A 23,191-nucleotide genomic window follows, 5' to 3' on the forward strand; every position below is an offset into this window, starting at 1 on the left:
TTTTTTTTATGTTTTCATATACACATAACCATGCGAGGCGAAGCGTCATGGCAAACGTCAATTACTTTCACGCACACTCGCACACACACACACACACACACATGTAAAAAAACGCACGCGCGCAAACACTCTTGCCAACAAGCGGTTTGTCACGTCGGCTTACAAATCGATCATGAACCATCGGCATGTTATATTCGTTTCTTTCGAACGCCTGACGAGCGAGACGCGGAATATATTAATTTTTACTACTGTGCCGCGCGACGTTTAATTGGCAATTTTATTCGTTCAATTCGTTCCAAATTAAATAAATGATGATAAGTCGTAATCATTTTAATAATATACGTTCTTTTGTCAAAATAAAGCAATTTATGAGATCTCCAATGAACACATATTTGTGTTACTATTTAATGCGGCTTTGCTAATAGACGATTTCTCTTTCAAATACGTTGGCAGCAATCATTTTAAATGATAAAATAATTGACATAATGTGCCTACAGAAAAATATATAACGTTATTATCTCTCTGTTTTATAACATTAGTACAATAATCGTCTGTAAGGACATTTCAATTCTATTTACCGCTGGTTTAGACTATTAGTTCACTATTAGTTTAAGAGGATCGCTGTTATTCTGACACGCGATGCTATTGAGTAGTCTACGAACGAGGGGAAATGGAGAAGAATATAATGACAGATGGCTCATAAATGACTCGTAATACGTCATATTTCACATGTTACCAGTTCTCCCCCCCTTTTCGAGAAAGCAACACAACTATCATTACCAGCTGCTCTGCCCGGCACGTCACTTAGCCTGTTAATCCAAATCAATACATATAATTATCCGAAATTCTCCGATAAGCTGTCATCCTTTCTTGTTAAGCGCATTCAGTTTAATCCGCTCATATAAATACAAATTGCGTGATTGTTTTATCCTTGTGACACTCCCGTTGCACAAACAGATTCGTGCTAACTTCGTCCAGTTAAAAGAGGAGTTACTTCCACTTTATCGTAACTCTGCCGCTATTTAAAGATTATGTTTTGAAATATATATTTCCGTTTAACTTGTGGAAAAATAGAACCGCTATAAAAGGATATTTTACACCTTGCAAGAATTGGCTGCAAAGGTGAAATATTAGGAAAAAAGAATTATAACAGAAGCTATTACATATTTTAGATATCTCGATACTTCAAATCAAAAGTTTACCGTTCTCCATTTTTCATTTAATTTTCTCGCTTTAAAATCGATTTTTTAATTATAAAACTGGAATTATAAAATATACCTTCCACGTTGCTGCGTTGCGCCGGAAGTAGCAGAATGTGTTTTGGAACCAGTTGTAAATTTCATTGAGCGTCAGCTGCTTCTCGGGTGATTCGATGATAGACTATGAAAAGAGCAACATTATAATTATATTAAGTTGTATTCCAAGCGACAAAACATCATGGCCAAGGTTTTTAACTGTCCATGAACGAAGAAATTCCCTACGTACGTGATATTAATTCATATAATACATCGTGTAAAATTTTTGCTTTTAGATTACAATATTACGTATTATTATATTCAAAAATATTAGTTTACTATTATTTTAATATTATAATTCTCTAATAAAATGTGATAAATTGAATTAATAAATAATAAAATAAATTTTATGACACCTATATAATTATAACATATAATGAAGTTCGACATAAAACGTTATTAAATCAAAATAATACTCAACCTAACTTTTAATAATAAATTGAAAATTAATTTTCAGGGTATTCCGCAAATTATTAAAATAATCGACGATAATACGATTTAAATAATTTTATATTGTTAAGGAAAGTCCCCACAATGATTCGCTAAGTTAACGACGCGACGGGAAAATACGATATCCGGAGAATCCTTCGACAATTATATTAGCCACTCACCTGCCGAATTAAGGATGCGTACGTGAACGGTGGTCTGACGTCTGCATTCTTGTAGAATTCCCTATTTCGCTGAATTTCTGAAACCGGACGCAACAAATTTCATTTATCCTGTATATTATTAAAAGCAATAGCGGATCGAAAGCTAATATCATTATTACAGATAACAAGTTATTAAACTTGTATATTTTTTTACGCAAAAAAATTTGAACAGTAGGGGGGATCACAACAAACAAGCAAACACTGTGCCAAAATTATGATAAAATTTTGCTCTTAAACGCCGAGTGAATTAGTTCTGTGCACTTTTCGCGGTATTCTCCTGTATTCGAAAAAATTAAATCGAATATGTATGTTTACATTAAATTGGAAAGCATTTTTCGTGAAAAGCTATGAATATATATTTTGAATAGGAATATAATATAATAAAGATATATCATTTCGATTTATCAACTTCATACTTCATATTTTTAAAAATCAAATTACGTTCTTCTAAATTTTATTTTTCTTAATTTCTCTAATGGATTTCTAAATTTTAAAATAAGAAAGTGTGATTAAATAAATTTAAAACTGTACATAAAGATATATCAGTATTAACTAAAAATTGGATAATTTTCTCTAAAATAATGATAATTTTTATATCTGCAGAAGCATGCGTCAAAAAACTATTACGTAAAAATCGAAAGAAGGCAATCCAAACATTAAAGTCCATATTTAATTTTTTCGTAATTTATACTATATATTTTAGAAATAATTGTACATTAGAATATTTATACTTTCGTATATTAAAATTAAAGTTTACGTATTTGCAAAATAAATAAAACCAATTTAAACCAAATACATGGATCACCTGTTTCGACACTTAAAAGAAAAGCGACAAAAGAAAAATGATGAACAGCGGCCAATCGAGTTATTCAATCCCAAATGTTTGCATGGGGTTTTGAAGTATTCGCGGTCTTAATTGTTTCGGGAATTATTCAGTAAAAAAATTTATTCAGTAAAAAAAATTAGAAAAATTGATTCTACGTGGAGAGGCAAGGGAAGGTAAAGACGAATAAGGAGGTGAATGCTCATGCAAGATGCATCCTTCCGCAAGAAAATGTGTAAGCCACAAAAGGGAATGTGGAAAATAGGTTGACAGTACCTTGTTGGACGTCAAGGCCAGCACGCTCCAGCATGTAGGGCAGCCCTACACGGTGGGGAGGGCGGGCAGCACAAGAAATAAGGAAACAACAAAAGCATCGATAAGAAAGAGGTTCGAGCTGGTAGATGAAATAATTATTTTTTCATCTCGTATCATTTCTTTTCTTATCACATCATAAATTCCCTTGCATCCCTTTCTCTACACACCTATGCTCGTTTTACGCCGCCAACAAGGTGTCGAACACTGTCGCTTCACGTGACATAGTCGCTACCATAAGTAATCTGTGCGTGTGGTACAATTTACGACAGGAAAAGGCACGAGACCAAGAGAGGACCGTAAAGAGCACTTGCTACAGGATCGGTATTTTTTTATTTCGTCAGAGTGAATATGTTTTTGTGACAAACTTCGAAATGTCAAAAGTAATTAAAAATATATATAATTAATATATAATTATTTTATTATATAGAAATAAGAATGTATTAATTGATATCTTTCTTATAAGACTTAGTATTGTAAAGAAAATTTTAAAAAACATTTGCTATCATACAATTTTTTATCTTCCACGTTTCTCTCAGCTTAATAATTTATTTTTTGTTTTAACACCATAGCGATAATAATGTTACTTATTAATTCAAATATATGAGCGTGCACAATGTAATTAAAAAAACTCCTCTTATTAATAATTTAATAAGAGTTGTATTGTGAATGAAAATTTTTACGATGGCATTTCGTAGTTCGCGCATCACTCCGAGTATGATCTTGTGTTATCGTTACCTTCGTTAATATCTATTCCAGATCTATCGACGGCTACTCTGCGCCTTACAGTGCCCTCGTCATACAGTCCTACGAATAGTATTTAATTTCTGAATTGTCATTTCTTTCGTTTCACCTTTCTTTGAGACGATATTAATCCACTTCCAAGTTCTGCATTTCAAGTATAAAAGCTATATGTTCGGAAAATGGTTATATCGAAAAAATATTTTTTAATTAAAAATATTAAATTTGCAGAATATATAGTACGCTCCTATAAATAAAATATGAAAATTATACAATAGGAGTTCCACTAAAAAAGGACTATTTAATTAGGAATGAATTAATATCACTAAACTCAATAAATGTAATAGATAATAAACGTATATAGATAATGTATGTGTGTGTTTCGCAAATTGCAATTAATAATACTATTTGGCAAAAATTTTAACAAATATATAGTAATATATATCTTTTTTTTTCTTTTTATAACAAATTGTTAATAATTCAATACTCTTTAATAAATATTCTTAGAAATTGTAATTTTTTATTGCTAATAACGAAACATACTATACATTATGCGTTAATATTTCGACGTACCAACAATTTATCAACACAGGATCAACCATTTTCCTTGAAACAGGTAAAACGGAAGAGCTGTCACAAAATTTATCTCAAAACAAAATTAATCTTGGTAACGTAAAATGTGCGATTCTGGCTCTTATTAATCCTAGAAGACGCTACCTCAAATCTCACTTCAGGCGAGATAATTAAAAATTATGAAACAAAGAGATTGATTTTACCTCCTGCCAAGGAAAGAGCCGATTTGTCGCTGATGCGCCGTCTAATTGGACCAGCCATACTGGGCATACTGCCAGGCATATTGGGCATGGGCGGCAAACTGGACATGTTTGGTATGGTCGGAAGCGGTATCGGGGCACTGCCAACGGGGGTATTTAACGACGGGGGTAGCTGACCACCCGCGGGCGACCTCACGGCGGACACCAACGCGGACATGGATACTGGTGACACTTGAGAGACCCCGAAGTTGGGTGGCGGCTGATTCATTAGTGCAGTGGAAAAATTTAGCTTTGGTAAATTCGAGCCCGTCTGAAAAAGAGAGTTTCCGAAATCGTGGAAAATCGAGAGTAGAAATAAAAAAAGATATAAACATGGGATATAAACTAAAGTGCCAAACAAAGCTAAAGCTCAGAAAAATATGACCTCACGGTTGTAGTTTTTAATATTACTGCATGCAAGCTTTGCCTCATAGACTACAAAAACAATGTAATATTCCATATTTATATTTTCTTCATAAATTTTATAATAAATGTAATCTATACACATTTAATGCACTTAATGCAATGTGAATATCAAATTATGCACTTTGCAACGGATATCTTATTACATATCGCAGTGGCGTACACGGGCAATCTGATCTTCGTAGCGGAACTACTCACACAGCGGCGTTAAAATAATTAAGCCGTCGGCCGTCGAGCGTTGTCGCTGGACGGAGGGCTAATGCGATATTGGTATTCTCCGACTGCCCAACTTGTTAGGGGTTTTAATTAAGGCGATATAAAATTACCACGGCTCCGATGAATTATTAATGCAAACTTTATGTATAAATTAGCACTCGACTCGGCGGCGCGTTAAAACTGAAACTCGCGTTGTTGTTAGCGGGCCGCGAGAAGCTCGTAAAATCTTCCAACGAGCCGGTCTGTCGTGAAAATCCGGCTTTACGATCTCGTAGCAATATACCGCAGCGGAGAAAGTTTACGCATCGCGGTTGGACCGTTTTTCCGGGTTCGGCTCTTAGTATTCATTCTATAGCGAACCCTTAAGTGTATTATAATTGCGGCTTACGATAAAAATTTCCTTTTGTTTCGTGATGTAATATTGATAATTTATAATAGAAAAAGATAAAATTATTTTTAATAATAATTAGTTCATTGTTTTTCAGTAAGAAATTAAGAAAGCAGTATTTATAAACCAGTCTTCTTAATACAATAAATATTCTGATGTCTAAATGCTGCTGCGAAGATAAGATCAAAAAATTGAATATATATAAAATACTACATTTAAATCTCAAATACTATTTCATAAAAAGTTAGATTGTTAGAAGAAATCGCGACAAAATTAATTTTTACAAATTTCTATAATTACCGTATGTTTTCTATCATGGTAATAAATAAAATAGTAAATTAAAATGAATAAATGTATCAAAGAAGAATTATAAGAATTATAAATATAATAAGAATTTACCGATGACTCAGATGACTTTGGCGGTTCCGGGGAAGCCATTTGTTTTGCCATATGCAAATGATGCATCATGGCACCTAATCGGTCTCGTTCTTTCTGCAACTGAATTTCTAGCTGCGATACTACTTGCATTTGGACCCTGGCTTGCGCTGTCGATCGGTCGTCCAATGTGTGCTCTGTATTTAAGTGTCTGCAATATTTCAGAATCAATTACAGTTCACTTTAATTCAAGTTATAGTTTTAATTGACGCAATCATAATCATAAATATTACGATGTTATATAAGTAAAATTAAGAAAATATTAATTAAGCAAAATTAACATTACTCATAATATTTTAACATTAAATTACTTTCGATCCTTTTGTTAAAATAAATTGAATAATAAAAAGGATATATGAGTGCAGTATAAAATCATAGATATGAAATTTAAATAAATTTATTAAATTTATCATCATTACGTTTATGTTTTATATACACAGAAATTTTATTTTAAGTCATTTAATATTTTAGCGTAATCTCTTCTCTTGTTATGGCCAATCTAATAAACATTTGTACCATTAATTTAAAAGCTGCAGTTTTTACTTCACTTTGAGTGTGAAATAATTGATTCAAAATACATTTGCAGATTATGTTTAGTAAAAAATACGAAAAATAAAAAAGACAGGCCACGTGCAATTAATTTGCAAGAGTCGCAAAAAATCTGCGTGTCAGAAAGCCACGAAAAATCCCGGGCACGTAACGCTTCCATTCTCCGACTACGGGGACTCAAATCCCCAGGAGACACCAAGACAGAAAATTAAGCTTCGCCGCGTCGTAGGTAAGAGGATGGGGGTGCCAACAACGCCAACAAGATTCCGTATTTAAGAATTTCCGTAATCCTTCTTCGTCGACGGAACGGACGGCTGTATCGACGAGAGAGAGTAAAGAGGGGTGGTGAGAGGAGGGAGTCGGTTAAAAGAAAGAAGATGCGGGAAGGTCGAGGGAGCTTGAACTGAAGAAAGAGAGGAGAGAAGAGGGACAGAAAGGGATTAGACTGAGGGGCATAACGATGCGGTCGAATGTCGTGAATATTAATGAGACAAAGGTAATTAGCGTTTTTCTTTTTTTTTTTAAGTAACGGCTTGTTTGAGGGAGAGTTTGCACCGAGACGAGCTACGTGATTACGAAGGATCTTTTGGATGGGATGGAGCTACAGCGAGCTTGCGGTTGCGGCTCGAAGCCGATGAGCGAAAGCACCTGATGTCAATGAGATACGCTGACACGAGCGATTTTTCTACACTTTCTTTGCCTCATTCTTCCCAATTTAATTATCGACTTTATTCCTTCTATTTCTTCAGTCTCCCCTACACGAGATATTCGACTTCTTTATCTGCGTTTATCTGTTTGCTTAAAAACAGTTTGTCTCTCCAAAATATATCGTGTTATAAACAATAATGTCTGATTTCGTTCAACGCAATCATGTATGTTTTTCGATTTGTTATTAATTTAAATAAATTACAATAGAAATTTCCTCATGTCATTAGTAAAAAAAATACTAAAATTGTACTCATAAAAATTTGTTGTTTGGTGTATGGAGAAAATTTTTATCAGATTTACAATAAAAATATTCAAATAATTTTTATATGTTAAAAATGCAATTAACAAAATAGATGAGAAAAATAGATTGGAAAACTCACTTAAGGAATGCTTGATAGTCTTCACAAATTACTTCACAGCCTGGCCACTTGCAAACCCCATGGCCATAGAGGGGATGAACCTTGTCGTTGCAGGAGGCGTCCAGTGGCTTCTCGTCCATCGGTGTTGTGCCGTTCACCTCGGATCGTCGGCTCGAAGCTATCGAATTCAGAATGCCTGCGATAGTTCGGCAAACGAACGTCGCATTCGCAAAAGTAAAACATAAGCATGGAGAAATTAGAGTACCAAAATGAGCGCGCGCGAGATCAAAGAGAAGCGTGATACTATTCTTTTACCGTTCAATCCAGAATTGGATTTTGACACATTGGAATTCTGATGAGATTCCGGCGTATCCGAGGGCTCTGACTTCCATGACGGTAGATTATCACTTGGTGGTAATGCTGCTTGAAATTAAGAAAAAAAGCATTTATAAATGACTAAGTAGATGATAAGCTCATTTGTCATGATTAGGCACGAGAATATGTAATAATTGAGAAAAGACTGTGATGTGTATAGCATAATTAAAATGGAAATATTACAATATTAAATCGATAATCAATTTAATAATACTGATACCAATAGATATCTATTGTAGCAGTAATGCCAATAAGATTTTCCTTTCTGCTTTAAAAAATACTAGAAAGTCGATTTAATATTGTATCATTTTGCTCAAGAACTAAGTCTCCGAAAGACCGACAAAGTAACGACATATGGTTAAAAAAATTTAAAAAATGTACATATAATCACATAAGAAATATTATTAAGTGACAAGATCCTAATTTTTGTGATTAATTACATGTTAACATAGTATTATAAGAAATTATTTTATTGCTTAAAAAGACATATCACCTAATATCAGATCGTAAGTATTAATTTAAAAAAAACTTAAAATCATAGATATTTAAATGTCACATTGATAATCAACACTGAGAATGTCTCGAAGCAATCATATGCGAAAAGAAACGAAGAAACATGACGAGAAGAAATATGGAAATACGAAAAGAGAGCGAAAAAAAGAAGGTGGTTGAACTTTTGAGAGAACTTTGAAGAAAACACAGGAAAGACAGAACAAATGATGCGAATACTGAATACACAGTCAAGGATGACAGCCAGATTTCGTTTCACATGTGAATTCTCGAAGCAACTGATGATGAATCACGGCTGCTATTTTGAATGATTCTTTCGAACATATGTATCATGTATACGTGTACTCTTCTCTTGACACGTCAGGAAGAAGAAGACCATCGTTGGAGCGAGCATCGATTTGTAATCGAAACGCTTCTGCATGAAAAGTTTTGTCCAGGATAAAGAGCAAGAAAGGAAGACAAAAGAATAAAAGAAAAATATAGAAGAAAAGAAAAAGAAAATAAAATTAAAATAAAGAAACAGAACAAAGAAACGCGTAAAAAAGGTTATGTATAAAATGCTGAATCGTTTTTAGTTTAAAAATGAAGAGATGCCTTCAATATCAAAGCTTATCTTCGTTTTTGCACACGTGCTACCGATGACACATGACTCCAACGATACGAGTATCTCACATTGTTGCAAATGCATGCATGCATTATATTGGTGTATGTGATTATCTTCATACAAACTTTATGTTTATACAATGCAACAATGTTAAAATATTCAGACGTGACAGTAATACGCGACTAAAAATTTATGTTATGCATAATTCTCTTATCATGAACGTGCATTGATGAAAACATCATTTTTCCTGACGATAGAGATATGTATTGATATTTACTGAACCAGAATATGTGCAAGACATTAAAATGATCAAAAATTATCTTGTAATAATCATATAACGATTTAAGAAAATATTATTTGTAAGGCACAAATATTTTTAAATTAAATAAATAGAAAAGGTTTTGAACATATTTTTAAAGAATTTTTTGTTTTATATGTAAAGAAAAAACATTCTTAGACAATTACAATTTACTCTTAAATCGTGTAGTTGTAAAATAACATCAATTCTTTCAAAGGATTTTTTATGATTATATCTGATTAATCAATTTATTTATCACAATAAATTATAAAATAGTTATATTTTATTGAATTTTACTAAAATTATAGTAAATTTCTTCAAAATACCACGTTGTCCTACGATTATATAATTTTGAGAGTAAATTCTAAAAAAAAAATATTTTTCTTATAATATTTCTTATAATATTTATCAAATATTTTTAAAAATACATTTTGTAATCATGAATATGTTTTTGCCTGCAATAGTTTATTAATATCAATACCTATTCATATTTACAAATTACTTATTCGCTGCTAAAATATACCAAAATATTTTTAATTAAGTGAGTTAATTTTGACGCATAAATACCTGAAGAAGGATTATGACCTTGAAGACTCAACCCTTGCTGTAGTAGATATTGCCTTTGTGTAATTTGCAGTTGCTGTATTAATTGCTGTTGCTGAATAGCTAATTGTTGGAGAGGCGCCGATGCTTTCTTCTTGTCCGCCGTTTGCAATAAATGCGTCTGCTGAAATAAGTTCAGCTGCAATTGTTCCTGCAGTTGCTGCATTGCCTGCTCCAATTGTTTCTTGTTAAGCTCCGCGAGTTGATGCTGATGCTAAAACAAATCAAACGCATGCAAACGTAATGCAAATAGGAATATATTTTATATCATTTTGCCATCTTAAGTATATTGGTAATTGTATAATGTCGTAAAATAAAATCTTATATTATAGAAAGCGAACAATTTGAGAATTTATTAAGAAAAAAAGGAAATAGAAAAAGAACTGAATTATTTTCATTTTAATATAAACATTATATTAATCACAGCGCTTTCTGTGTAGTAAATTTCTTGCAGAATGTATTTAGTAAAAAGATACAGATAATTAATTACAAATCAAACGTTGACAGTTTATTATTAAACGTCAGGAAAGTGAACATTTCACTCTCTTGCCAAATTAGTCGGTCGGAATAAAAAGGAGAGGAAAAAAAGGGCGGCACTTACGTCTTGGAATGATGAATAAATCACGGGCGCAGATAATTCGCGGCACCAAGGGGGCAAGAAGATAGAGGGCAGTTGATGGGTAGCTCGAAGACAAACAACGAGACACAACGGCTGATGGCGATGCTTAATTGCTTACCTCACCCTCCAGACTAACTCCCTCTGCCTATTTCATTTCTCGGTCTCTCTCGGTGCGCCTCGAGGATATTTTAAAATAAACTTCGAGGTACCCACCCTTTATCATATTACTATAAACGAACACTCTGCACGATTAACGGGTGCAAACACGTTCTCGATAATAAGCATTTTCCATGTTCATGTTATACGCACGATTTCTTCATATTTCGTATTTATCTTGTAGGTATTTTGTACGTTTTCTTTCCGTATTTAATTATAAATTTTTATTATTTTACAATGTTAAAAAAATTTTCAAGCAATCCATACTTACAACGGAACTAATTTACAATTTAAACTTCGTATAATATTTATTCGTTTTTATTAATCAAACGAATATCAAATTGCTACATTAATCGATGACCTTTAAAAGATGACTGATCGAAACGATCTTTAACTCGAGATCCGACGCACTTCCTTTTCTTCGAAGAGAATAGTTTCTGCTACAATAAACTACACGGTGCCATGAAAAATATTTGTTGTCGCTTGCGCTGGTATTTTTGAAAAGGAATATCAGAGTGCTTATTGGATCGTAGGCGCCAGGATAACATTGCGGCTGGATAGCAAAAGTGGTTCGCGCGACGTGTATTGTTATCGTAACGATATAGAAGAGACTACCTGTTTACACAGACCAAGTATCAACCCTCTCGCTACAGCATCGAACTTCCCGGCGGTCCCGACGAATTGCGCGTACACCGAAATTCGAAACCTCTTTTAAGATTAGCTTCCTCACGAAAATGTCTTACGTTTCCGTTTCGTTTGTTCAATTAAGAGTCAAAATTTAGATACCGCGTCATTAAATTACAACGCTACATTCGTGCCACACAGCAATTGCATTTTGCTCGAGTTATACGCGAAATGAAAATACACGTATCCCTACAAAAACTACGAAAGATTTTTACCAGCAAATTTATTCATTAAGTAAATAACAAAAATAACTCCACAAAATTATTCTGCAAGTTATTTTCATTGAAAGAAGAGTGTAGTTTTCAAGTCGTGTCTATTACTTTGGTCAAATTCTGAATTACTTAACGTTATTATTAGATATTATTGGTGAAACTATATATTAATGACATATAATAAATTGATAGGAATAAAATGAGAAAACATTTAACAATATTTTATAACGCATATTACATCAGTATAAAATAAAACAATTCAAAATTTCACTTACATTCTTTAAAGAGGAAAAGTAACCGAACCGCTCCTGATTAGATGGATGATCGGAAGATGAATCCTGGAATTTAATGAGATGATGTGACTAAAACAATAAACAATTAAATAAAAAAAATAAAAACTAAACCGAAAATTTCAACTATTGCAAAATTATTTCATAAGAATAAAAATGAATTAAATGTACTTAAAATTAATTCATCTAACGTTCATCATAATGTTTTGAAAAATTTAAAACTACATGATTTATTACGTTTACATTTACATATAACAGATGTAAATTCTAAAAAATATTATAAAGTTTATTGTAACATAACAGAATCTAAATAATCTATTCATAAATAACAGTATTTAAAAAAAGTGTATTTAGAGCCAATTGTTCCAACTTATTGGCAAACTTTACGCCATCTATTTCTGTCTCTATTTATTTATTTACAAAGATAAAGATAGAAAGTTATGTTTGTACCTGATAGGTAGGTTTATTTAGAAGCTGAAATCAGCCTTTAATGTATTATTATTTACGTTATTTGCATGCTGAGTAAAATTTGTTCCCGATATCTTACATCATGCACTTACAAATTATAAGACAGAGAGCAAAAATAAATAACATTAAATATTCACGCAAATGTTTATCGCGCTAAAAAATTAACGAAGTACGAATGGAATTCACCTGATGATGTTGCTGTTGTTGTTGCTGCATGTACAACGTATGCTGCTGCATAAAGGATTGCAATTGTGTGGGGCTGAGTATATGTTGCTGCAGCAGCTGTTGCATCTGATGGAGGCCGCTCGCCGAGCTGAGCATCATCTGCGAGGGGGTCTGCGACGGCGGAGCCCCGGGCGGGCCACCAGGTGGCGGGACCTGGGAAGGATTCGGCGGTGAACCCCTCTGTGGGGCTTGCGGACTTTGATGCGGGCTAGGTTGGGGCCCCGGTGCCCCTGAGCTGGGCTGTTGCGACTGCTGCGTGATGATTGGCTGCTTTTGCTGGGTCATGGGTGCTGGTGTCACTGCGTGTCCGGCGGGACTGAGCTTCCCATTGCTTTGGTACTCGATGCTGAGATCCTGCTGTTGCTGCTGCTGTTGCTGCTGTTGTTCAGCAACGACGCTGCCGCCGCCACCGCCACCGGTCTCCGCTATATTGCCTCTGCTGGAGTCGCGATTGCGGACTGTAGACAGACGATCCCTGTCGCGGCAGTCGCGGTCCCGCGACGAGAAGACGCTGTCGCGTGATTGCTGTTGCTGCTGCTTCAGGGCTGCAAACAGCGAAGTAGCCTGCAATATGAAAATTGAGATCGAGAGCTCGATCAAAGGCTGTTGCGAGCTGCCTCGTGGAAGAATCGCAGTGATGCTCCGTCGTGAAACATCATTAAAAAATTGCGCCTACTGTCCTAAATGTACGGATGAAAATTGACCGATATTTACATAGCGGCAAATTTTGGGATAAGAGACTGTTAAGTGAGAAAGATACAGCGCGACACGCGGAACTATGAGGGAGCAAAAGAGCAGCTCCGGGCGGAATATTCATGATATAAATGCCACGTAATGTACATGCGTTAAACTTCCACCGTATTTTGAACAATATTGATCTTATCTAATGGTATTCGAGCGCGCGGGCCAGCCTCGGCTGCTCCGTCATCATTGGCTGGCTCGAAGGAAAACTCGCTGTTGTCTGAATGACGTCGGTTCGAGTCTCCGCGGCTGTTTACACAGCGGGATTTGTTTTATTAAGTTCCATCATCAAGCAGATTGTCGAGTGTAAAGGCGGAACCGAGCTTCTCTTATGCTCGCTTCTCGCGAGGGTCGAAACTTTCAGGCGCGTTCCAGATGTCTCGATTGAAGTTCATCCTTATTATTGTGTTATTGTATAATATAATGGGGCAGTATTAGACAATATTCTCAGAGAAATTTATTATCCTTTATTACCATAAGATGTATTTCATTAGGAATAACTAGATTTTGCCATGATAATCAATAAGTTTTCTATATAAAAATATAAAAGTAGAGAGAAAGAGGGAGAGAGAGAGAACTCTTGCGTGTGCATATGTATATGTATCATATATAGCCATGTCTTTAAAAAGTATTTTTTTATAAGTTAACTCCCTGTACATACGATTTGACAAGTTTGTCTTATAAATTTCTTTTCTTTAAAAATTGTAGTCAAAAATACTGTAATTTAAATACATTTTTAAGATAAACAACCATATAAAAAAAATACTAAAATTTTTTTTACATTTGTAAAAGTAATTTAAAAAAATAAGTCCAAAGGATCCAGTATTCATAAAGATAAGCAACGTGTGTACAAAGGATTAATATTTTTCATAAATAATAAAATACAAGGTGTAATCAAAATGAAATTAGAATTTAATATATTTTAATAAATCGTGTTATATTCTAATTAAATTTTAAAAAATTTAAATCTTTTACACAATAAGCAATACTTGGAATAAAATATTATTACAAAAAAATGATTGTAGATTGTAAAGATTTATATTTTAAATAATGTTATGCGTACGTGATTTAATTGGTTCATTAAGCAACAAAAATTGTTTTTCATGGGATGTCAAATGAGACATTATCTATCAATATAAAAGTTTATAATACATGTAAATATATAATATATCATAAATTGCAAAACCAAAATGAAATGGATGAGTAAGCCAGTTATATTATATCGTCATTCTAATCAATAGCTTGTTTTTGTAAACATTTGTCTTAAACATATGTTATAGCACGTACAATAACAATAACAAGCAAAATGATGTACAAGACACGTTCGGCTGAAAATATTTCCAATTCGAATGTCCGTTGGCCTTGCACTTCGTGCCTTCGACGGGACCGAATTGCATAACAAACAATCATCGCGCAACAAAGTAATTACCACAAACACACGTGTCTCGGGGACACATCGCTTGTGCAAATATTTATCATCGCGAAGATCCATCGGGCAACAGAACAGCAAAACAGCTTGTCGAAGACGTTCATATGCGTTTTGCCGTGATGTGTTTATTCCGCGAATATATTCTTCCATTTCTTTTTATTACGTCGTTACACAGCGAAACTTTTGTCTGGTTATCATTAAAATATCAAATGATGCGAAACTGCTGACTTTATCAATTATATTCTAGTCGACGACAACAATCGTGCATGCACGGCATAAATGCGTCTATAATAAAATGTTATTTATAACTACTTTGTCATAAAAATCTCGTGTTATAATGCAACCCCAATTAATGATTGGTGCAAAGAAATGATATAAGGATTAATAACTCTTATACATGAAGTACGACATCGTATAAACTTGAGTATCTTGAGTTCATTTTTCATATATTTGAAGTAGTAGGAAATATCTCTAAAAATTTATAAGTACAATTTTTACGAAATTTTCACTTTATGTAAAAAAACCGTTATCTACTATTTTGGTTCATTAGTGTCTGACTACTTTTTATATATATCAAATATATATATATATATAAAAGGTTCACCTAATTTTTACATATTCGTTAATGTGATAAAAAATAAACCCAAACATTAATGACCAATTCATGAATTAAGAAGTTAAGGATCAAAAAATTATAGTGTGTATCAAGGGTTAGAGAATTATTAATTTTGTAGGGCTATTTTATCTATGCTAAGTCTTTGCATTCGGATTGCAAACATTTAATGTTCAATTTACTTCGTAATGATTAGCAGTACTTACGCAATGAACGCAATCTAGCCAACCAAAGCTTGGTTTTCCCGAATCAAGCATCCTGTTAGCCACCGGAGACGTTGGCGAAGATAAATTTAAAACACGTTTGCCTTTATACATGGCGCTACGAAACGATTGTCTCTCGGGTGGAAGACCGTGTGTCTCTTGCAAATCAGCATGCCGAGTCCTATGCTAATCTTATTTGTGTACGATTACGTATGTTTATAACATGCAAAGAAATTCCGTGGCGCGTGTTATCAGTGTTTAGTCAGGAGGAGCGCCAGAGCACGTGACATTTCAGGCCGAGTCTGCGAGGCAGAGGAAAGAAAGGAAAGGAAATAGAAAACGGTAGAGTCGCAGGCGGCGAAGGAAAACAGAAGTAAAGGTACTCGTAGAATTTGGCGCGTGTGCCTGAATTGCGGCACTTCGAACTTGTCCTTTTCGTTATTACAGCCGTGAATCAAGTAATTTTCCATTTTGCACAATCACGCAGCTTTCAATTTGTTATTCATACAATTCCTGTCATTATGCAAGTATTAGTATGTATAAATAAACGATCATCATTACTAAACATGACGGCATGTGGCAAAGCTATAGAATTTAAATTGTCCGATATTGGCTTGTGAACAATGTCAATGAAATATGTATGATGTGTCGTCATTCAACTTGTAAAAATAACAATTTACTTTTCCTAATTACCAAAGTGACTAAGTATATGTAACTAAGTACTGAAATATATGTATCAAGTAAATAAATATTCCAAGTTTCTTTACATGTATTTAAATATTTGTAGATTGGTATACAAGATATAAATACGAGCTACATCAAGAAAAAAATTGCCAATTTGACTAAATATTTCAACTCGATTAAATTATTTTAGTTCAAGCGTTTATGGTTGTATTTTTCACAGGCAATAAATTATATCAAACTCCCATTGCTAAGGAATAAGAAACCATGTGCACGTTCAGATTGCAAGCGACATCGTTTGCCTACGAAATTAATTAAACGCGACGATCAGCGGAACTGTTTAATCCACTTCGGCTCGCTACCGGTTTCTCGCAGAGCGCGGTCGACCTTTAATTCCTTAATTAATTCCAACCCCGCGTCTCTCTTAATGAAGAAACGAAGAATCTTAAACCGAAACCGCGACAACGCGAAAGGGATGACGATTCTCATCGCGGAAACGTAAAGAGTTTTCAGGGAGAAAGGGACGAAGGGTAAGGGGGAAAAAGACGATGAAGTTCGACGTGTGTACACGAGAAGTGGGGGGAGGTGAGGGGCGACGGAAAAAGATATAAGAGTACGGAAGAATGAAAGTATAAGAGCCGACGCTGAAGGGCCATCGACTACAGATAAGAGGGACTCCTAAGACTCTTTTAAGAAAAGGTTAAATAAAGGTCGGAGGCTGCGCTTGTTGTTGGCTGTTCAGATTCCTTCGACCCCCGCCCACCCCTCTTGCGCCGTCATTCCCTCGCGGGTACCACGCGCGTAACCCTACTTATTTGAATCCCGGAGGCTCTTCGAGTTCAACTCCCTCACGCGGGCCTCTCATATCTTTTATATATTAGAATTTTCACCAACGTTTCCTCGCAAAAGCTCCGCTCTGTTTACTGTTTGGATTTATTCCTTCGCTCCCCCGCCGCGGCAACCGCCCTTACCGAAACTCCGTGGCTGTATATGAGTTCCTTATGTACATCCTCGCCGTGATACTTTCGGTTCTCCACGTTGCTGAACTTTCCACTATGCCCTATCTGCTGGCATAGGGGTACCTTCGCGAAAATCTGTCGATGTTTAAGAGTTTAGAAGTTTTAATTATCTCTAATTTATCATTAATTTTACCTAACCAAATAATTAATTAATCAATCATGTACCGTAAATGATCCTACATAATCTTTTTTTCAAATTTCAAAATGGGAAATGTAAAATTAAAGGAGCATTTCAAGTAAGAATTAAGACTCAAAAGATTTGAACATATTGTATGTTCGATTTCGAATAGTTAAAAAAAGCATTTGGTCTAGTAGAATATTTCAGACAGTTGAAACTTAAGTAGTGATCAGTCTGTAATATCGATTTATTGTACACTGACAGAAAAAGATACTTCGTTCAAATAGTTATTTAAATCAAATAATCTTTTCTGTCAGTATATTTAAAATTTAAACAGTTTAGACAGTAAAAAAGGATTAAAAACCCATTGAAAACAAAGGAACAGTTTTTAAATCTTTTCTTTTCTAGTTAAACAAAATTGAGATTTAAACTATAATTTCAAACTTTCAAATCTAAAGTAAGCTCGAACATACTTTCAGTTCAAAAGATTTAAGCTTTATTTGATATTTGATCTTAAAATTAGATTGCTCAACGTGTTTAAGTTACTCAATATCACCTGATATTTCCAAGCACTAATAAAAATGTTATGTGTAACAAAATAAAATCATCTTTAAAAATGTTACAATATTTTCTAATTTAGAATTATTTATCAACCTAATTGCAATTATTTTAACAATCTGCATCTAATTTTAAATTTGAAAAATTTTTTAGGTTTAATGAGGTCTAAGAATTATGGCGCGCATTCTTTACAAAACAAAAATTAAATATAATCACATAATGACGCATTTATCACGATTTAATAATGAACAATCGACGCCAATCGTTTTGTAATTGCTGGCTAAGCGGAAAAAAGGAGGATATCGATATCAGCTGATAGGCGGAAATGAATACAAAACGGATATCGAAATTTCTGTTGTGTAGGCGATTGTTCGATAGCCGACCGAACCTCGGCCGTGTTTCAGACCGGTGGGATATCGTTAGATTTTACACTCGTTACAGGCACGCTGTCAGGAGTGTTTATTCAGCGCGCTTTTCTGTATGTCGACGATGCGCGGACTAAACTACGTGCGTCGAGTCCCGTTCGATGCTCCGTGTGTGCAGATTCGCTCGCGTTACAGATACTTTTGCATGGGAAAAAAAAGCCAACGAAAAGAGTTCGGATGTTTAAATTGATACCACATCGACGATCTACTTGCACGATGAATGCAAATTAGATTTCATGTCAATTCTTTATTTGTATTTTGCATTTATCTGCCTATTTTGCTTCGGTATACATAGTTGTTTTATCAGTCGTCCAATTAAATTGCATATAAATTTCTCAAGTTTAATTTCAGCCGAAAATCGATGTTAAATATATCATTTAATACGTCTTGCAACATTTGCTATGCGTTTCTGTTTCTTAAAGTATGTTGTTGGTAATATAAAAGTTAATTATTTATATACCAAAATATTGATATATTAGAAAGTTAAAATATCAAATTTAATTTTTGTTCAAGAAAATAACAATTTTCTTATGTGGTACTATAGTAGATAAGAAATATAAAACGACTATTTTCATTAAAGTAAAATTAATTTAAATGCGTGAGTATCACGTGAAAATATTTCTAAAGTGATACAAACAAAATAAGATACAGACCGTCAAATTTATCATACATATGTATGAGATGGTTTCAAAAGTTTTACTCGATACTGCAGGTTCTCTCAAGATACAAAAGAATAATGGAATTAAAAACCGGAAGACCGCATTCTCAACTGGATTAACACCTGGTCCCCTTACTCGCTTTATTCGCCAGAATTCTCTTCTGGATTTCCGTCGCAGGAGCAAAGAGGGAAGAGAGTAGCGAAGGGCAAAACAAGGGTTGTCGAGGTGTCCCTGTCTCTCGTTTCGTATTCACGCGGTCGCGGGCCAATCAGAGACGCGTCTCTTTACACCCGCCTCCTGTTGACGTTTGTCATAATATTTTAATATTAAATCGCGTTACGGGCAGTCATGCGCTCGCATAATCAGACGTTACTCACTGGCCCGAGTGTGTGTAAGAGTCTTACGAACGTGCGCGAGGGGGAAGAGAGAGAGAAAGAGAGAGAGGAAGAAGAGAGAGGACGAGGAGAGACGCGACACGGGTATTTGACGCCCCCCCCTCGTTTCGCGAGAAATGTGGAATACAAATTACCCCGCAGACTCCGACTCCCTGTCGCTATCATTGCCAAATGTTCGAAGAGAACGAGAATTTTGGAATAATAAGTAACTGGGGTCTACTGTTTGCTTGAAGCCCAACCAACTTACGCGTTAAAGGCGCAGACAATTGAAAATTTTGATATTTGACGTAATGTCCATCTATTTCATGCTACTTCCTTCAAGAATGGCATATTATATATAATTGTGTTTTTAAATGTAAGATACGCAGAGAGAGAAAGAAAGAGACAGCATTCGATGCTGTTCGTCGAACGAATTCGAGTTGTGGGATTGGAAAGAGCTTTCCTAACGAAAGAGAGCTCCCCAGCTCCAGTGAAATGTGTCCGCAATTTTTTGCACTTCCCGTTCGCGCCGGGCCGCAAATGTCCGTCTCGGAGAAAATAATCGCGAGAGGCGAGTCGCGTACAGCTAGAAACGCCACTTACGCCCTTTCGGGAGGCGGGAGGGAGCGAGCGAAGGGACGTCCGCTGGTGACTTGACGTCGCTTCTGAAAAGGACGTGCAATATTGAGAGGAATTAACGATTCCGCGGGCGTCCGTTTTGGTCCGACGGTCCCGACGAACGTTTCACGTGCCCGCTGCGGAAAAGAGAAAAGGGGCGGAATTGCCTCGGCGGTGGTGCGGGGCAGGTTTCCTGGGACGATTGACTAGCCGTGGCGCGGATATTTGGAGAATGGCTAGGACCAAGCGGACGGAATGTCTCTGGTCTCAATCGTTAACGGGCTGTGTACATTATAGATGGCCCCGTGATTGGTTCGTCAGCCTCTCAAAAACTCGAACTCATCGCCGACGACCTCCTCCTCCTCCTCCTCCTCCTCCTCCTCCTCCTCCGCCTTCTCTCCTCGCTCGCCCGCTCTCTCATTCTTCCACCGAGCCTCCCTCAATGCCGGAGTTCCGGAGTTACCTGGCCACCGCCGCCGCCACTCGTTTCGAAGGTTTATTTTAGTGCAGCGCGACGCGACCGAACGGATCACGATGACGACCCTGGACGGACTTCTATCGGAGCTGATTCTCCCGACTGACAATGTAGAAGCGCCCTTCCATTGCTATCAATTAGTACGATTCGCTAACCTTCGTTCGCCAGGATTCCGCGGCACGGTCCGTTCTCTTGCAGAGTTTGTTCATCGTCTGACGGTGTCTCGATCGTTACAAAAATTCTTGATTCAATTATCGTCGATGTCGTTTCGGCGATCGCCGAATTGTGCGCGATAAAATTTTCAATAGTATTACGATAAATGTTATCAATTATTCAGCCATAATCTTGCATGGATATTGTTGGAAGAGGAACAATGAAATGATTCTTAAAAAAAAAAAAAAAAAAATATCTTCATGCAATAACTAATGATAATAATATCAATTCAATAATGTATTGATTGCTTTTTACGTAACGCGTGTACCAAATTTTAATTCTAGCAACCCCCAGAAGTCTAATAAAATTATTTTCAGATTTGTATCTAGCTAAATTATTAAATATAATACTTGAGCAAAACCGCGTTCTTTCTGTGTATTTAAAAAGAAGTCTCTCGTCAAAGATAAATATCAAAAACTGTTTATAGCCATTTCATGTCTTAAAATATTCTCTGCTTCAGGAACAATTAATGGTGCAAATAATCATCGCGTCGGCTCTATCCGCAGGAAAATATTTACGCGAGTATTAAATATGTTTACGTTGCTCTTGACGTATTTTATAAATGAGAAAGACCTTGTGTGAAAAAAAGTGTGGCCTTTCGGCGCTCTCGGAATAACGTGACGGACGCTGGCGCAAAGGAAGAAACAAAGATCGCTGGCATTATGCAAGGTAAACGTTGCCCGCGGTATGCTCTCCCGTAGGTATCCGCTGTCTGTGTGTACAAGAATTAACGCATAGAGGTGTGGGACTGTCGCAGCTGGATAGGCGAGATACAGGAGATCGACGCTGTCCAGAGAGTACGGAACCGAAGTGACGGAGGGAGCGAGAGAAAGTGTGTGCGTGCGGACCCGCGAGAAGCGTAGGGCCGACAGCGGCGGAGGGTGAGAAACGAGAACGGATGAACAGAGAAACCGGGACAGAGGGTGCATCGGAGAGAGTAATTTCGACATTCTGCGGGTTTGCTTACATCCATCGGTTCAGCGATTTCCGCGTACGCATCGCGAAATGTGCAACGTCGCGACGTCGTACGTGTCGCCGCAGCGGCAATCTCCAATTCCTTCTCTCGTTTCGCCAGAATACGTATTTCCGCCCGGATACACCGGATATATAAAGACAATCGGAAAAAAGGGTTAAATGAATGTACGAAATGCTTCTTCACATCTTGCGAGCCTACACTTCGTTTGCTTCTTCTGACTAATTTTTTCGAAGTTTCGTCAATAACATATTGTAAAAAGATTCATCGCTAATTTATCGTATTAATTTTTTCCATTATTACTTATTCATAATTAATTAATTACATTACTTATATAATTAATATAATAATAACTAATAATTATTACACTGTACTTATAATAATTATTACATTTTCAATTGCTTAAAAAAATTTAATACTGGCAGTATTTTAAATTCACAAGTAATTAATTACTTATTTTGAGAATTAAAAGCGTTTCTGCTGGTTTTTAATATTCAAAATAAATAATTAATCATTGGTCAAGTTGCCAGTAATTAAATTTCTGTAAGGGTAGTTCTTCGTTCTAAAGAAATGCATTTTATTTCTAATCATTCATAATTTAAAACTACTGGTTACGATTCAAAAATATTTCATCTCATTGTAATGTGTAATTAATAACTCTGTTTAATATATGTATATTATTGTCATTAAATTATCGTTAAATTCATAACAATAATTTGAAAATGAGAAGTTTATAATTTGTGAAAGTAAAAATAAGAAAATGAGAGAAAATTTTCGATTAGCGAAGTTTTGTTTATATATACATGAAACAATCTGTTGTTCCATCGAAACAATATTTAAAGTTTCTTCTCCAGGAAACAGGGAACTAGAGGGATCCTTAGGCAATGGCCAGGTAATCTCTTCGCGCCGGAGAAGGTTGTGTTTTACTTTCATTCCGATTAATAATTCAGTATCAATTAGTGGCCGTTTGAATTATGAAGAGACCTTTCTTCGCTTCTGACTTTCCGGCTGGCGGATCTCGTGGCTTCCTTGCCAAAGGAACGAAGCAAAAAACACGGGGTCGACGAGATACCTACACTCGGATATCGCGCGGCGTATTGCGCCCGTCCCGTGTTTTTGATTAAATTAAGTCAATTGTCGTAATAAGTACGCCAGCACATCTAAAGCGTATGCTTTTACTTGATCAAGAGGTAATTATTCGAAATGTTTAAGGGTGCCAAATTTTTCCCGTGCTCTGTCAGCTCTTTTTCTTGGAAATTTTCCATCGCGGACGTAAAGTTGAATCTAACGAGTTTATGTATAAGTAAATTCCATAAGTCACAATAAAAGAACGCGAT

The 23,191-nt window shown here is 35.5% G+C and overlaps 1 protein-coding gene across 22 annotated transcripts in view; it reads right to left on the bottom strand.

Annotated features, from left to right (window-relative positions):
* LOC105836453 (forkhead box protein P1) overlaps window positions 1-23,191 on the bottom strand; it is a 290,325-nt gene that overhangs the window by 13,916 nt on the left and 253,218 nt on the right. For 11 of the 22 annotated variants that reach the window (XM_036285761.1, XM_036285767.1, XM_036285760.1 and 8 more), the window contains 11 exons: window positions 12,717-13,319; window positions 12,048-12,134; window positions 10,066-10,315; window positions 8,027-8,131; window positions 7,733-7,907; window positions 6,060-6,246; window positions 4,598-4,904; window positions 3,819-3,887; window positions 3,045-3,089; window positions 1,907-1,983; window positions 1,279-1,380 (listed from right to left, as the gene is read on the bottom strand). In XM_036285761.1, the coding sequence (XP_036141654.1) occupies window positions 1,279-1,380; window positions 1,907-1,983; window positions 3,045-3,089; window positions 3,819-3,887; window positions 4,598-4,904; window positions 6,060-6,246; window positions 7,733-7,907; window positions 8,027-8,131; window positions 10,066-10,315; window positions 12,048-12,134; window positions 12,717-13,319 (2,007 nt within the window). The remainder of the gene's footprint in view (window positions 1-1,278; window positions 1,381-1,906; window positions 1,984-3,044; window positions 3,090-3,818; window positions 3,888-4,597; window positions 4,905-6,059; window positions 6,247-7,732; window positions 7,908-8,026; window positions 8,132-10,065; window positions 10,316-12,047; window positions 12,135-12,716; window positions 13,320-23,191) is intronic. The other 11 variants (XM_028188977.2, XM_028188984.2, XM_028188982.2 and 8 more) reach the window with 7 other exon arrangements.

Source organism: Monomorium pharaonis, chromosome 4 (assembly GCF_013373865.1).
Source record: "Monomorium pharaonis isolate MP-MQ-018 chromosome 4, ASM1337386v2, whole genome shotgun sequence".
Classification (NCBI taxonomy): domain Eukaryota; kingdom Metazoa; phylum Arthropoda; class Insecta; order Hymenoptera; family Formicidae; genus Monomorium; species Monomorium pharaonis.